This window comes from Rattus rattus, chromosome 1 (genome assembly GCF_011064425.1).
Source record: "Rattus rattus isolate New Zealand chromosome 1, Rrattus_CSIRO_v1, whole genome shotgun sequence".
NCBI lineage: Eukaryota > Metazoa > Chordata > Mammalia > Rodentia > Muridae > Rattus > Rattus rattus.
The window spans coordinates 96,499,467-96,515,857 of NC_046154.1; the positions used below are offsets into that span (position 1 = coordinate 96,499,467).

The 16,391-nt window shown below is 45.0% G+C and overlaps 1 protein-coding gene across 1 annotated transcript in view; it reads right to left on the bottom strand.

Moving 5' to 3' along the window:
- Positions 1–16,391, bottom strand: part of Znf462 (zinc finger protein 462) — a 130,910-nt gene that overhangs the window by 58,760 nt on the left and 55,759 nt on the right. Inside the window, 6 exon segments of the mRNA XM_032903902.1 lie at positions 3,187–3,305; positions 6,434–6,537; positions 8,635–8,799; positions 9,590–11,259; positions 11,262–15,209; positions 15,668–15,917. Of these exon segments, the coding sequence (XP_032759793.1) occupies positions 3,187–3,305; positions 6,434–6,537; positions 8,635–8,799; positions 9,590–11,259; positions 11,262–15,209; positions 15,668–15,887 (6,226 nt within the window). The 5' untranslated portion in view covers positions 15,888–15,917.

Below are 16,391 nucleotides of genomic sequence, written 5' to 3' on the forward strand. Positions count from 1 at the left end.
ATCAAAACCACACAGTGAATTGGCTCCTCTAGAGAGGTGATCTAAGGATTCTCGGTCTAGAAGTCCTCCAAGGCCAACTCCCTACCCATTCTCGCAACCACAGTCCTGGGAAAGAGCACTCACAAGCTCAAGATAAGGCCACCTGGTCCCTGTCAATCTCCCCTTCTCCCTACAGCAGTACAGTTTTTAGTACGATCCCCACCCAGTTACCTAATTCAGAGAGGGTGCCTCAAACTTCTTCCTCCTTCTCTGCATTAAAACTAATCAGGGAAAGTTTCTTTTAATTCACAGAAAATATTAGGTTTAATTCTTTGTCTCAGTGGCTTTTTCAAACATAATGTCCCTTCGTGGGAGCCCTATTGTATTAATTCTCGATATTTAATTCTGCTGAGCTATGTACCCCCTCAACTGACACATTCTTAACCATTTTCTCCCTACATATATTTAGGGCAGAGGGGAAGCTCATGGTGAAACCCCATTTTCTATATAATCAATACTCTAGAAATGCAACATTTCTTTAGGAGGAAGAATTATGTGTGGTGAGCATAAGTGGGAAGAGAACCGTGCATACTGTTTTCAGCATTGAATAATACATTTAAATAGAAATACAGCACAGAAAGCCATGACCAAATCAAGACAAGAGTGTGGCTTACCTTTGTTATAAACCAACTTTCAAGTTCATTACATTTTAAGAATGAACTTATTGGTGAGTTTCTCTATTACTGGACAAATATACACTAGTCTGATCAATCTGAAACCAATCTCCTTTTCAGAAACAACAGGTCAATTGGTCCCCAATCTAATAACCCTACCACTGATAGTGTCTATTAAGAAAATTGCATACAAGCCAGGCATGGGGGTTCACATTCATAACCCCAGGATTAAGCTAAAGCGGAAAGATCAGGAGTTAGAGCACAGCCTGGTTGCAATAGCAAGATACTTTCACAAAAATCCCAATGAGTAAGGAAGGGAAGCAGGGAGAGAGGGAGGGAGGGAGAGAGGGAGGGAGGAGGGAAGGAGGGAGGGATATACCCTTAATACAGAGAAGATTTTATTTGGAGGTTAATATTATTTATGGACTGGCAAGGTGGCTCAGTGGGTAAAGGCACATGTAGGCAAGGTACATGACCCAAGTTACAACCCTGGAATCAACATGGTAGAAAGAACCGACTCCTGCAAGGCATCACCTGAATTACACACACACACACACACACACACACACACACACACACACACACACACACACACACAGAGAAGTGGAACATGGGCACACACAGAGAATATAAACAAACATACAAATTGATGAAAAATAATACTATTTATGCATGGTAAACATAAAAAATGTAGATTTTGAAACGAAAGAAAATAATTAGGCAACTGCAGGTATATCCTCTTGATGAACCACGATTAAAATAAATTCTTGTCAAACTTGTAATAAGACAGAAAATGAAGAATGAGTTAAAACATAAAACATTCGTTACCGACATTCTAATTACAACTGTGGAAAATACTTATAGACAAAACAGTTAACAGGAAGTATCGAATATTAACAGTGGCCTTTATATAATAACATTATGGATGACTGAACATATCTGTTTTTCAAATTTTCTCTAATAAATATGTACTTAGGACACAACTCAGTCATTTTGAAGAGCAATAAGTGTTATTAACATGAAGCTACCTCTCTAGCCCCTAATATTAATGTGCATTTTGATGCATGAGCCTTGCTAGGCAGCTATGAGTCTGTCTCACAACCTAAGAGTCAAATACAGCACTGTTTAGCTCTACCTCAACAGAGTGCCAGGCGTGAGAGCACATGCCCATAATTCCAGGGTGATGCAAGAGGGCTACTGCCACTTTGAGACTAACTTGGGCTGGACAGTGAGTTCAAGGCCAGCCTGAGCTACATAGCAAGACCCTATCTGAAAATATTAATAAAAATAAATAAAATCCCCAACTGAGAATAGGCAAGTTGGGAGACGTGTGGCAAACATACTGCTTTCTCTAAGGCAAGGATGTCTCTCGGTGGCCCCGAGTCACATCGTAGTGACTGAGATCCCGTGGTGTAGTGAGAGCAGAATTATATTGCTTTGCTTTTCTTTCTGGATACTTCCTGCCAACTACTGAGCGGAGGAGGCTAGCTAGTCAGTCAGCTCTAGGAACATACTCTCAGCTTACTGCTTTGAAGGTGATGCAGCATCTGGTTGGTTCAGAGACCTTCGCTGGGCTAAAGCATTCACCCAGCTCCCTACTGGTAAAAATGCCTCTGGCCTTGTGAATGAGAAAAAGCTTACCAGGATGCTTTCCCAGTCAAATAATTTATGATATACATGAGTACTAAAAAGTAAGGTGAATCCTGAAGCTATTTACCCCTTGGACTTTAGGAGAAGTTTCCCAGGGACATTAACATACTATCAGAAACAAGCCTACATAACTAATCTCCTTGCTCCTTGCTCCAACTCTAGAGGGTTAAGGGCAGTTGTGTGGCTTAAGCAGTTTCCCTGTACTAAGACAGAATAGCTCAACAGGTCCAGTGCTCATGAAGCAGAGGAAAGATATGGGTGATGAGTGGTTGGCAAAAGCGAAGGAGCCAAGCTTTTGTAATACTGCTCAAAGTGGTGTACAAAAGGCACAGAGGGAATTGCATAGTACCTACTGTTTGGGATGCTATAGAAATGAGTAAGCTGATGGTTGTCACAGCTTAGCGCACAGCCTGGGATGAATATTATGTAGTGACCAAAAACAACACAGCTCCTGGACACTCTTGACTCAAGTTGCAAAGACATGGCTTATCTCTGAGCATCTCCTAAGCCACCCCACCCTTCCTGAGTTTGTGTTAGTGTTTGTTCTGGCTCATGTAGAAATTTGCTTTAGTGGATTCCTTTTCAAACAATTCATAAAGAGTTTTTTTTGTCATCCCATGATCCAGCCAAGGTAATTTAGAAATTTCTCTTAAAAACGAAACAGTCTAATTCTAAGCTGTTGAGGACGTCAGTAAAAAAAAGAACGGGTTACTTTGGTTTTATGAATAAAATTTAATTTTGTTGTCCTCTTTAAAACTGTACATGCAACCATCCCAAGAAGAAATTACATTCCGTTCCTATGGGTGAAACTTTCAGTTTCACTCAAGGTCGTGAGGTAGACAACTTGAGAGAGTACTGAAGGGCACCCCAAGTACCAACTCACCAGCATGGGCTTTGAGGATGTGTGTCTTCAACCGGCTGTTGTAGGAGGATTTGAAAGAGCAGAGTTTGCAGCGGAACGGTTTATGGTGTCCATGATGGGTCTGCATATGGCGATCCAAGCTTGAGGTGGAAGAAAAGGAAAGCAGGATTATAAAACCACAGACATTTTACCACTGCTATTCCAAATAGCCAATTCTAAGCTGGTCCAAGTCTTCCCTGTTGTTTTCTAATGATGACATGCAGCATTACCATAAATAGATAAATAAATAGATAGATACATAGATAGATACATAGATAGATAGATAGATAGATAGATAGATAGATAGATAGATAAGTAAGTAAATAAATAGGAGAGTTGTGAGAGCCATTCTAGTAGGAGGATAATCTGGAGGAAGAGATTAATGATCTTTTTAGAAGCCTAGTGTGTTCACATAACTGTAATCCTAGTACTTGTAAGGTTCAGGCAGTAGCATCAGGAGTTCAAGACCAGCCTTGGTTACGTGGCAAATTCTAGGGCAGCTGTATGAAACTATTTCGAAGAAGAGGAAGAGGAGGAAGAGGAAGAGGAAGAAGTAGGAAGAGAAAAAAAGAGAAAGAAATTTTTTTGGCTTGAGAGATGGATTCATAGTAACAGTTTTAGCAGATCATGATTTTTCTCTTCATAGAACATGGTCACGATAATCCAAAAACAGGTTTTTCTGCCCAGCTCTCCAGTGAGAGTGCCTATCTAACTCACATAGAGAAATGGGGTGTGGGTGGGGAGAGATGGGGGATGGTGGGAGGTTAGAGAAATGTAGCAAGGGCTCCCCTTTCTCACACCATTAATTCTACTTCCCTCAGGCAGGAATAAGAGGGAAAGAAGAGTCTAAAGTGGGTAACCTGCTCACAGGCTGCCACGTTCCCAGGATCGATACCAATATGGAGCACTATGCAACTGTGCTTCAGAATCATGTGTGCAAGTGGTGGGCTGGAAACCCCTTCTAAATACAACCACAGTTGCCATACATCACTCTTCCAGAAGCAGTTTCTGAGGACAATACTTAATTAGAATGAACCCCTAGTACTTCTTATAAATTATTAGTATGAAAAGTAACAAATGTAGCCAACTAGGTGTGGGATGTTCTTGTCCATTCAACCCAGAAACCGGCTTTCTGTTCTGAGTGACTGGCATGGGACTGTGGCTGCTTACCATTGAAACATGTAATGTCCTTCCAGCTCCACAGACATACTACCTGTTGGCTCAGGATGGGTGTCTTTGGATGTCTGTTAGCTAGCCTGCACTCATCCTGTGTCCACAGACTCAGCACCTTCCTACAAAGCCAATGCTCCTTATTTCCATAGTGCCCCCGCCATTTACCCAGACTCCAAACTGGATGCCACTTCTGTTTGTTATTTGGCCATTACATGGATGCATTCATGAATCCAATCCCCAACTTCTTAAATGATCTCCTATGATTTCTTCTAAATGGATCTCCCTGGCTGAGCTATACAGTCAGTCAGACTGCCTGAGACAGAATCCCAGCTCTTCGCTTATGAGCTATGTGGCCTCAGGAAAACTATTTAGTCTCTTCAGCCCTCACTTTTCCCATCTATACTATGGAGATAATAATGGGCCAGGCATAGCTCATAGGGGTGTTTTGTAAATATAAAGAGGTAATAGCTGAAGGTACTTAAGATAGTGCCCGCTGTATCAGCAGGTGCAATAATTGTTGGTAATTATGAATGTTACTCATTCCAGACTCTTCCTTTTGCCAGTGCAGTAATTACAATACACTAATTCCTGGCATTTATAGGCATCCTAATAGGATGTTTACTTGGGGAGCCAGGAGATAAACTCTACTATTCCTTTTCCCGTAAGTGAAGGCTTATTGAAACTAAACCACCAGCTAGGCCTCAACCTAGGTTGGCATCTTCTCCACCTTGGGCCCTCTCTTTTCCCTACCTTGAGTTCTTCTCAAACTAGACAGGTTTGAACTTACTGTTTTAAGACTTGACTCAAATTCCCATAATCTATAAAACCCTCTCAATTCTCCCCAAGTTTAGGGTGCATTTTCCTTTGTTAAACTTCTCAGCATTTTACCCAAATCTTTTTTAAAAATATACCTTATTTTGTCCAGTTTTGGTTTTTTTTGTAAAGCAATTATACCCCGATCATCACATTTTCCCAAGGTATAATGCTAGGCATAAATTATTCTTTTATTCAAAATAACTTACTGAGGGCCTATGTGTATCCTGCAGTGTGGTACAATACTTAAGGAATGGAGAATGCCAGTTTTAATGCCACTGTATGGATGCATGCAGGCAAAGACTAAATGTTAGGCTCTGTACCAGAATAAAAAGTGTGTCATCTATCCTACTCTCTAAAGAGAAACACAGCTCCTCCTGCTTTAAGTCATTCTGTCTGTACTCTGAAGCAAACAGATCTCCCTCGTTTTCAATTACCACAGAGATAAACAGTAGGCTAACTAGCTTCAATATTCTGTCAGTATTACAGGAAGAATATTTATGTAACAAAAAGTTTCCTTCCCTTAGACTCTGAGTTCCCACTTTCAAAGCTGTCCAAAGCATGGGATATTCCCAATTCTTAGACTCCCAAGACTTTCAGCAATTCTTGTGTGTGTGTGTGTGTGTGTGTGTGTGTGTGTGTGTGTGTGTGCACAAAGGCATATATGACTATGCACTTCTACAAACATGCAGAAGGCACCATTTGCAGAAGTCAGTTCTGGCTTCTCTGTGTGAGTCCCTGGAGCTGAACTGAGACTGCCAAGCTTAGTAAGATGTGCCTTTCCTCACCTCTCCACTCTGCTGATCCTGATCAAATTCTTAGCATCCATAACCCCCGTTACCTTCCAAAGATTCTCCAGTCACAAGGGTTAACTGAACTAATTTGCCATCTTTAAGACCTTGACTTTCCAAACAGAACTTGACTTCTTCAAGTGATATTTAACTTTTGGCTAAATATTTGGTGGATCTATCAGGAAAAGCATCTGCTCCCAGAAACCATATCTTCCCTTGAGTAAATCGTAATGATTCCTCTCTATCTCGGGTTTTTAAATGCCCTCACTGGCTACCTCTAATGCTGCCTCATCACTGCTACTCTTAGGTACACTTTATAGGTCAAGGTTGCAGCAGGTAGGAACAAGGAACTGAGTTTTCAAATTCATCTGACTGTTTCCTGCTACAGCTTAGCTCCCTTCTCGAAGGTATGTTCTCCCTATAACAATGAGGGACTACCCAGTGACACTTACTTGTGTCTGAATGCAGAAACAAAGGAGCAATACTGGCAGCTGTACTTGTCCTCTCGGGTAAACATGGCCAAGGCTAGGTGACTCCTCTCATGAGAACGCAGCCCCTGCATGGACATCAGGACCCGGTCACATTGACTGCAATGGTATCCCCCCGGCCGGGTTTCATCCTCCAACATTCCATCAAGCAAGCAGTGTCCACCATCCACCCGGCCCACCAGTGTGCCACTGGCGTCTCTGGCTGCTTCAAATCCATCCAGGAACAAGTGGGAAGGGTCTTCGGCCTCCTGCTAAGAGAACCACACACACACACATGCCCCACCAACAAAATAAATATCCATTGTTACTACTCCAGCTTTCTTCTTTTCCCTTCATTCTCCCAAGCTTGTCAGCATTTCCATCAATGCTTTCTCCCTGCATCTCTGGCCCCCATACAGAGAAGGCAAGCTTGAGAGTCCTTTCTTCCAGTGGTGTTGGTTTTGAGGCAACATTAATTTGGAAATAAGAGAGCCTGAGACATGTGACATGGGCTTTCCCAATCAGAAGATAACTCACTCACTATCAATCTCAGGAAGAAAATTTAAACTGTGATCTCATCGATTCCAAAATAAAGTTGGATTAGGATTATGATTCTGAGAGAAGAAAAGGGGGGAGCTGAAGGGAGAGGGAAGGGGAGGGGAGAGAAAGGGATGGGGAAGGATGAGAAAGGAAGAAAACAAAAAAAGCATAGTGTAGCTGTGGTGGTTTGAATGGCCTCCATAGGTTCATATATTTGTGTGCTTGGTCTCTGTTTGGTACCAAGAACTGTTTGGGAAGGATCAGGAAGTGTGTCCCTATTAGAGAAAGTGTGTCACTAGGGATGGACTTTGATGTTTCAAAAGCCCATGTCAGGCCCAATGTCTCTCTCTTTCTCTGCCTGTGCCTATTAGTCAGAATATAAAACTCTCAGCTACTTCTCTTGCACCATGCCAGTGTCCCACCACACTCCCCCAAACCCACCATGATAATGGTCTAACACCCTGACTCGGTAACCAAGTCCCCATGAATGTTTTCTTCACTGTGGTCATAGTGTCTCTTCATAACAGTAGAACAGCAATTAAGACACTGGCCATCTAAGAACCTTGGGCCATTCGGAAGGGAAGCTGAATAGTCCCTCTGCCTCTCTCTTGCAGATGCCACCTTCGAATGAAGGTTACTATGTGGTCAGTTCCAAAGATTAGGAGCAGTTTGGCTTTTAAGCCGTCAGTTTTTGAAGTAGCTTCTTGGAATACTGATATTTCTCTGTGTGAGTCTAGGAAGCAAGCCTAGGGCCCACTACAGTCAAGTGTAGAAGCTTTTGCCTTCGTCCCTGGGTTAACAGTGTTCTCAAAGACAAGGGTTCAGTGTTCAAGAAAAGATAAGCTTTACCTTCAGAGTAAACAGGATACAAAGGTCAAGAAAGAGCAAATAATAAAAATATATTCCAATCTCCAGATGGAAAGGGCAGAAGCCTGAATTAATTTCTGTGTGCAGAAGTGGTAAGTACATTCTAGATGGCAGGAATGGAGACCCGGCTATGGAAACAGCAGCTATTTGTATTATGGAATTCAAAACAGGTAGTCTAGCAAAGGTAAGGGGAAAGAAGGAAGATGCAGGCAGCATCAGTGGAAAGAGAGGGGCAGCAGACAAACCAGGTCTTAAAGGCTCTTAGTTTCATATTTGATCAATGCCCCTTGCACACCTCAAAGAGCCTAGAAAGAAGCAAAATGCAGATTCTCCTGGTCTGTCACATGCTCAGGCAAATGATGGTAAGAGAGAGGCAGTAGGAGGTCCAAATGATGGGAACAGAGCCCACTTAATTCCTCTGACAGCTCAGAACGATGACCTAGTGACAATCAACATGAAATAATGTGACCCCAAACCTCCTAGATGGTGGAGCCATCTTTCTCCACCAGACTGTCCCCAGAATCAGAAACTACATCAAACCTTTCCCTGAATGGAATGATGCGGAAGGTCCAACCTGCAAAGAAATCAAAACAAGCCAAAGCAAGCCAAGCATAACCCAAGAATGCCCGCATCCCAAGGCACACTCTGCCAGGCTGATTTAAGCAATGGGTTAATAAATGACTCAGATTTGTACACACACACACACACACACACACACACACACACACACACACACACACACACACACACCCCAGGTACCCAGACCTTCCCCTCCTCACCTTCACGGCAGCCGACACAGCCGGGACACTGCCATACTGGACGTGTTTCCGGAGGTGGTTACAGATGGCCCGGAGCGTTGGATGCACCTCCACGCAGAACTTACACTTGTAGCCCACCACTTTCCTCTCCTTGATCTTTGGTGCCTCTTCTAAGTGACCAAAAGGCTGGTAAAATACAGTGGTAGCCATCAGTACAGCACACCCTCTCTCAAAGGCAGGCATTTTACTCTTACAGATTACTGGATACTGTATATTTAAAGAAGATTAGCAGGTTAAAGTGTTTCTTATATACATCAACGTCATCAGTCATGGCACATTGCCTACTAGTTGCCCTCTCTGGAATCCACTCAGGTTCCAGCTGATGAGGAGAGATTTCTGTGTAGAAGCCCATGGTCACGGTTACTAAGTCATCTGGCTTTCAGACCAGTTTTGATTGCATAGGTGACATGTTACACAGCTATTCCTTTAATGAACTTCTTGATTGAGAAAGAAAGACAGAGAGAGAGAGAGACAGAGAGAGAGACACAGAGGGAGAAAGAACGTCTATTCCTTGAGATATTAGGTTCCTGAGGAAAACACTGGAGACCGTGTTATAGCTGAGAAGGGCTAAGGGTACCAAGAGATAGCCCATAACCGCCTAGTTTTTTAAGAAAAAAAACCACTAGGCTTCAGAAAACACTATTTGTCAGGAAGACATACATAGAAACCACCCCAAACCTCCCCTGGGGAGCCATTGGAGGAGTCAGAGGGAGAGGGGAGGAGGACAGGACCGTGGAGTGGGGTGAGCATAGAATGGGGAATAATCAAGCTCGAAATGTTTAATTGACTTATTGAGCTCTCTGGCAAGCTAAGTCACTAGGAAGCCTGCAGCAGTTTGGCTGGCAACGAAGAAGCGCGTGTGGGCACCAGTGATGAGAGGCCTCCTGGGGGAAGGGAAATCAAAACATATCCTTACCCTCTCTTGTTTGAAATCTGCAAAAGCACCATCTGCATATTTCTGCTTGCTCAAAAGCTGTTTCCTCCTCTCCTGGCGTTTGGCACGCTTCTGGAATTCCTCATTGTGAATGTTCAAGTGTGAGGTCAGCTCGGCTGTGCTTTGCAATTTGCTATCACAGTGCTTACACTGGAAGGTGGAGTTCTGGAAGCGGGGGCCGCTGCCTAGGATGACGAAGTCCCTCTTTAGGTCCCTGCTGTGGTGGTCTGTGTAATGCATGCACAGCAGCTCTGCTGTGCTGAAGGACAGCTTGAAGCATTTGATGCAGCGGAATGGGAGCCACTCAATGTCCTGAGCTTCGCCTTCCACCTCGGGCCTCTCAAAGCCGCTTCTCCCCTCTTCCTCCATCAGAGGGGGTTTCTCATGCTCATCCGCGTAGACGGCCGTGAAGTAGCCTCCCAGCTTGCTGGCATGCTGCTTCTTTGGGAACACTCCTGGGTGTCGCTTCATATAATGGGACACAATGCCTTTCTTGCTGAAGGACTGGAAGGAACATAAGGAACACTTTTTCTTCTCAACCGCCCGCCGTAGTTCCTCGCTCAGCTGAGGAGAGTCATCTTTGGGTGGGGATGGGATGATCACCTTGTTGGGCTTGTCACTGATGGTCCTGGAGGCTGCAAGGCAGTGGGTGTAATATGCATCAATGTCGTGGCGCTTCTGGTAATGAGCTGCTAGTCCCTTGCGGATGGGGTTGGTGTAGGCACACAGGGCACACTTGAAGAGATTGTTTTTGCCCTCGGGCTGGGCACGGACATTATTGTGCTTGATCCGGTAATGCCTGGCAATGCCCTTCCTCGTGGAACAGAAGTACTTGCAGAGCTGGCACCGGAACACAGTGTGGGAGACCAGATGCGAGGTAGAGAAGTGAGCAGTGGACATAGGATCCTCTCCCACCTCCTCCTCCGTCATGGAGACCTGGGAGGGGCTCACTTCGGTGGTTATCTCAGGCTCAAGGGACACTGGCAACTTCGGGGGAGAGGGGGAAAAGACATCAAACTCAGGCTGGTTGTGGTACTTCTCATAGTGGATTTTGAGTTTCTCCAGCGTGCCATGTGTATAAGGACACAGCTTGCACCGGTAGGCACCATACCCTTGTTTGAAAATCCTACTTGTCTCCTCCACGTCATTCTGGGTTATGTCAGCTGACTGCTCTACATCATGCACAAAGTCCTCAGCGGTCACCTTGATGGCTGGATGTCGCTTCTGGTAGTGGGTCAGGACGCCGTGGATGCGAGTGTTGATGTACGGACAATGCCTGCATTTGTAGACAGCACCTGGGTTGATGTCAACATCCTGGGCAAAATCAGCAGCCTTCACTTTCATCCCAGGATGCTTCTTCCCATAATGGGTAAGGAGGCCATGCAAGTTGTTGTACTCGGACTGGCACACTGTACACTGATATGGGGTGGAAGATATAGCAGGGTTAGCTGAAGCCAGATGAATGCTTTTCTCTGGGGAAAGTCTTGCATCCTCTGGGCATTCGGCTTCCTGCTCGGGAAGGGGGTTGGGCAGACTGTTTTCACAATTCACAGCGCCTATCAACTCTTCAGGTGCTAGGAGGGCCTTGTCTACACCATCTTTCTCCTTGATGATATCCAGCAACACAGATTCATCACCATTCATGGCCCAGGGTGGAATGCTTGGTAATGATTGGTGATGTCCCAGATAGAGACGGCTTCAAAAACACAGTCCCTGCATCTGTATGTTTTGGCTTCAGCTGACATGGTAAGAGTGGGAGAGGATGGGTCTGGCCCTGCCCAGAGTTTGGTAGCCATATAAGTGTAATCTACATAATGCTCAGGGTGCCTCCTTTGATAATGCAGGAGCAAACCACTGGGTTCCATGTGGGAGTAGATACACCACTCACAGTGGTAGCCAGCTTCTATCAAGCCATCTAGAAACGCCCACCTCATGATGGACGTGACTGTGGCCTTCAGGGCAGGGTGGTCTTTCTTGATATGCTTCCGCAGTGCATAGAAATAGGGGGAGGTATACGAGCACTGCCTACATTTGAGCGCTCGAAGTTTCGTTTTGTCCCGTTCCATGCCGGAAGCAGGGAGAAGCACACAACTGGCAGGCTTCTGGTTCCGGTCACAGAGGCTTCTGATGGTGGCTGTGTGCTGCCTGATCACATCAGCATTGGCCTTGAAGTCCCGGTGCTTCTTCTGATAATGAATGAGGACGCCCTTGACCGTCCGGTTCCCATAATCACAGTGCTGGCAAAAGAACATCTCAGTCTCCACAGGAGGGCAATCTCTCTCAGAACTGCTCCGGTTCAGCTGCATGGGTGCAGGAGGCCGAGGGGAATCTTGGAGCCCTTCAGCCCCTCTCATCATTGCAGCTGTGGGAGGAGCCTGTCTGATATATTTGGCAGTGACCTTTATTTCTGGGTGTCTTTTCTGGTAGTGAACAAGCACCCCCACAACTGACCGATTGCTGTAGGAGCAGTGTTTGCAGTAGTAAAGCTCAATACTGAGGTCTGGTGGTGGGGGCTGTGGGGGGGGTGGGGAACCCATGTTGGACATTTTGGGAGACATTGGAGCACCCACCTCAAATGATAATTGGGCAAGGGCAGAGCCTCTGTCCACAGACACCATGCGCATGGTTTTCTGGATCCTAAAGTACGAGGCCTTTTCTTCAGGGTGTTTCTTCTGATAGTGAACCAAGACAGAGTGCATGTTGGGACTCGCAAACGAGCAAACGTCACAATCATAAACAACAACGGTGTTCACCGAAGGGTCTTTCTGGTTTTCACATTCTGGAGTAAAGGTCTTGGGAGAAGTATTTTTGTTAAACGTAGCTGGCATACCACCACCACGAGCCACCGGCGTGGATGTCGCCATGCTCTTGGGAGCTGAATTCAAAATCTCCCGCAGGGTCTGGGACTCAGCATTCAGCCCTTCCTGCTGCTCTACAACATAGCTTGAAAAGATCATAGCATTGTTGATTTTCACCGTGGGATGCATTCTTTGGTAATGTGGCATCAGGCTTCTGACATTCGGGCTTGTGTAGGAACAAAATCGACATCGGTAGATCAGGTCCGAATGGTCAAAGTTGAGTACATTCATGGCCTCTGGGTGATGTTCACCGTAATGCTGTTGGAGGTCTTCAAAGTTGGTGTAGTCAATATAGCATTCCAGGCACCTGTACACTGCACTGTGATCATTGGGGTCCAAGATATACCTAAAGCTGAACTTAATGTATGGGTGCATTCGCTGGTAGTGAGTGCTAACACTCCGGGCAGATTTATTATTAAAGTCACAGTGTTTACAATAATAAAGCCTTCCAGAGTCACCAAAATCAGTATTTTCATTACTGTGTTCTGTCCCATAGATAGGGGGTTGGGTGTTCAGCAGCGCTGCATTGGACACTTGGTGATCTTTTATGCTTGTTGAAGAGCCGTAATAATCTTCTTCATCTTCAGAAAGTGTGAGCTCGATCTCGGCCCCATTGGTGGCAGTGTAATCATGGGTGATACTTCTATAGTTAGCCTCCTTCTGGGATTCACTGGTGTCTCTGGCCCAAATCTGTTGGGCTGAAAAGGCAGTGGGAACATCCATGATGGGTTCTGTTGGTTCTTCTTCCCTGTCCAGTTCAACCTCTATTTCTACTTCGTTGTCATCCTCTTCCTCCTCGTCGTCCTCGACATTGATGATCGCATCTTCCTGCAGTTTGGTCTGGTTGATTTTGCTCTGTAAATTGCTGGCTATCTCGTCAATCCTTGTTCTCTTCTTCACAGGTGATAAATCAAGAGGAAAGTCATTAGCAAGTTTCCTAGAGGCCTTAGCTACAAAGTTATTCTTGGAGGACAATCCAAGAATTGAGGTCTGACTTTTCTTCACAGTGTTGCTGGAAGAGGGGTGGCTATCTGTCTCATTTTCCAGTGGCAGGCTCGAGGGCTGCCCCTCGAATTTTGGCAAGTTGTCGCAGAATGAATGTTTGTGCTGCTGATGGACTCTTAGCCCTTTCAGAGTCATGGTGGAATAACTACACATGGTGCATTTGTAAGGGTGCAAAGGTGGGACCTGTGTGGGTGGCTGTGGCTGCTGTGTTGGTGGTGGCGGCTGTGGCTGAGGTGGCACCTGGTGTGGTGACTGCAGCTGCGGTGGTGGAGGCTGCTGCACTGGCTGCGATGGTGGTGGTGGTGGTGGTAGTGGTGGAGGTGGCTGTGGTGGCTGCTGCTGCTGCTGCAAGGGATCCAACATGACTCCCGACTTTCTACCATTGATGCTGGGGCTCTCATAAGATAGCATTCCTTCATTCAATGAGGAAGACAGACTTTCGCTTTGAGAATTCACAGTATCCCAATCCGACGTACCCGTGTGACACTGTTTATGAGCCCCGAGTTTTAATGAGCTCTTACAAGTAAACGGACACTCGTCACATTTGTAGACAGCTGTCTTTCCAGATAAGTGGATATTTTCTATGTGACGGGAAATGCTGCGACGGTGCATGGTGAGGAAAGGACAAAAGGGACACTGGAACCTATTCATGAACCTTCGAAATGGGATCCCCTTGGTCTCTAACAGTTTGTTGCCATCAGAGCCCATCAGCTGCTCTGCAGACAGTCCTGAGGCCTGGTGATCCATAACACTTAAACCATTCTCACTGTCTACCTCATTTAAGTCCTCATCAGAACTAGAGTCATTTAGCATGCTGTTAGTGTCCAGGTCAGCGGATGAATTGGTCATGTCAGACATTCCATAACGGGATCTCTCTGTCAAGTTCACAAGGCCAGAATTATGAGGTGACTTCGGCTTCATCTGAGGATAAGACATAGAGGAAAACTTGGAAGTTGAAGAAGAATTAGGTCTCATGATGGAGTTGCCCACGGAGCCCCTAAAATTGGAGACATTAGTGTTGGGCATCTCCCGGCTTGCAGCATTCATGGACAGGTAGGTGGAGTTGGATGTGGGGCTGGGTTCATTATTATTCTGCACTTCAGATACATTAGTCCCTTCTTGCTGTTGCCTGATACTAGAAAGGATCTTGACCATACTTCTGTGTTTCTTCATCATGTGATCGCACCAGCGTTCTCGGCGGGGGGTCTGGTAGCTGCACCACTCACAACAGAAGTTGCCTCGAGACTTGGTCAAAGGCTTGACCATGGATTCTAAGATGCTACGCTCAACCACCTCCGCTGGCAGTTCCTTGCAGGGGTCCTGCAAGGACACTGGTGGAACCACAGGGTCTGGCAGTGGAGCAGGAGCAGGCGGTGGTGCTGCGGACTCCTTCAAACTGTTTTTGTGGTACATCTTCTGATGCTTAATTATCCTTGCCCTCCGAGGTGATTTGTATGTGCAAAACTGGCAAGAAAAGACCTTTCCAAATCCTTCGTGCATCATGATATTATAATTTAAGGATCCTGGGACAGGAGGTCCAGTGGGACTCTCTTCAGCTTGAGCTCCATGGACCTTCCTAGTATGTTCTATGAGGAGATTTTTTGACCTGAAGTAGCGCACGCAGAACTTGCACTGAAAAAATTTGTTGGTTGGTTTGGGATTAGGGGTAATATGCTGACCGTAATATCCTGGACTGTGGCCATAGTAACTTCCACTCCCCAATGCAGTTGCACTTTGACCTACAGAGAATATTTGAGAAGATTAAAATGAGAAAAGTAAAGTGAACAGAGAGTATGAAACTCAAACCCACAAAACAGTACTATTTCAGTTATTCTTGAATTAAGAATCACATTCAACAGGCACAATGAGTCAAGATGCACTGAAGGCTACCCACAGAGTGTTACTGATGAAGACATCCTAGATAGCTTTGAATACAGAATAAAGACAAGTTTCATCCACTGTAAGATTTATTCTAGAACTTTCTGACACACTTTGTTTTCAACATTAGAAGGATACTCAGGGCCAGTAAAAGGACAACAACCTAAGATAACAAAGAGAAAAACAATACCTAAGTAGTAAAAGTACCTTGCAGGGAGTAAGAAAACTCAGAAGTCACACATAAGACCTATGGTTACTGGTTGATAATAATAATAACAACAACAACAACAATAGACACATGAGTTTGGCGTAGAATTACCTGATAAATCCTCGGCAATCACAAACTCATCCTTTATAGAAGAGAACTCCACCTCTGTCTGATTACCAGCATTCACGGACCCAGAAAGTGGCTCATCATCATTGTCCTCAGCAACATCTGTCGGCTGTAAGAACGCTGTGTGGACATCCTGGATGTGTGCCTTGAGATCTTCATAAGATGGGGCTCGGAAGTCACAGCCATCGCACTGAAGCACCTCCATGATCGGGGGCTACCCTCTCACATCAGGAACCTGAGGCAGAGGTCAGAACAAAGTATCATAAGGACCACACTCACCACAAACCCCAAGTAGCTACAGATCCGCTCATGGAATGAACTCCAACATCACTGCCTTTCTCCTGCTCCTCTTTGCCAACTCAAACACCAGCCAAAGAGAGGCAATCAGACATAATAGAGACAAAGTCCTTGACTTCCTAACTTCAAAGGAAAGAAAACTCAGATAAATGTTTTCTGCTTTGATAGATCTTCAAATGCCATCTGCCAAGGAAACATTAATACTTCAAAAGTTGGTACAGTTTCTCCACCACATTCAGAATTCTAGATAACTTAATATTGATTCTGACTTCTCCTTAGACTATGTCTTTTTGAACTAGAGTCTTAGAAGGAAAGAGGCCATCCATCATTATTGAAGGGAAAGATAATTTCAATTTCTTTTACCCATCTCCATATTATTACATTAGTGTTTTAACACCAAATGGTAGAATAG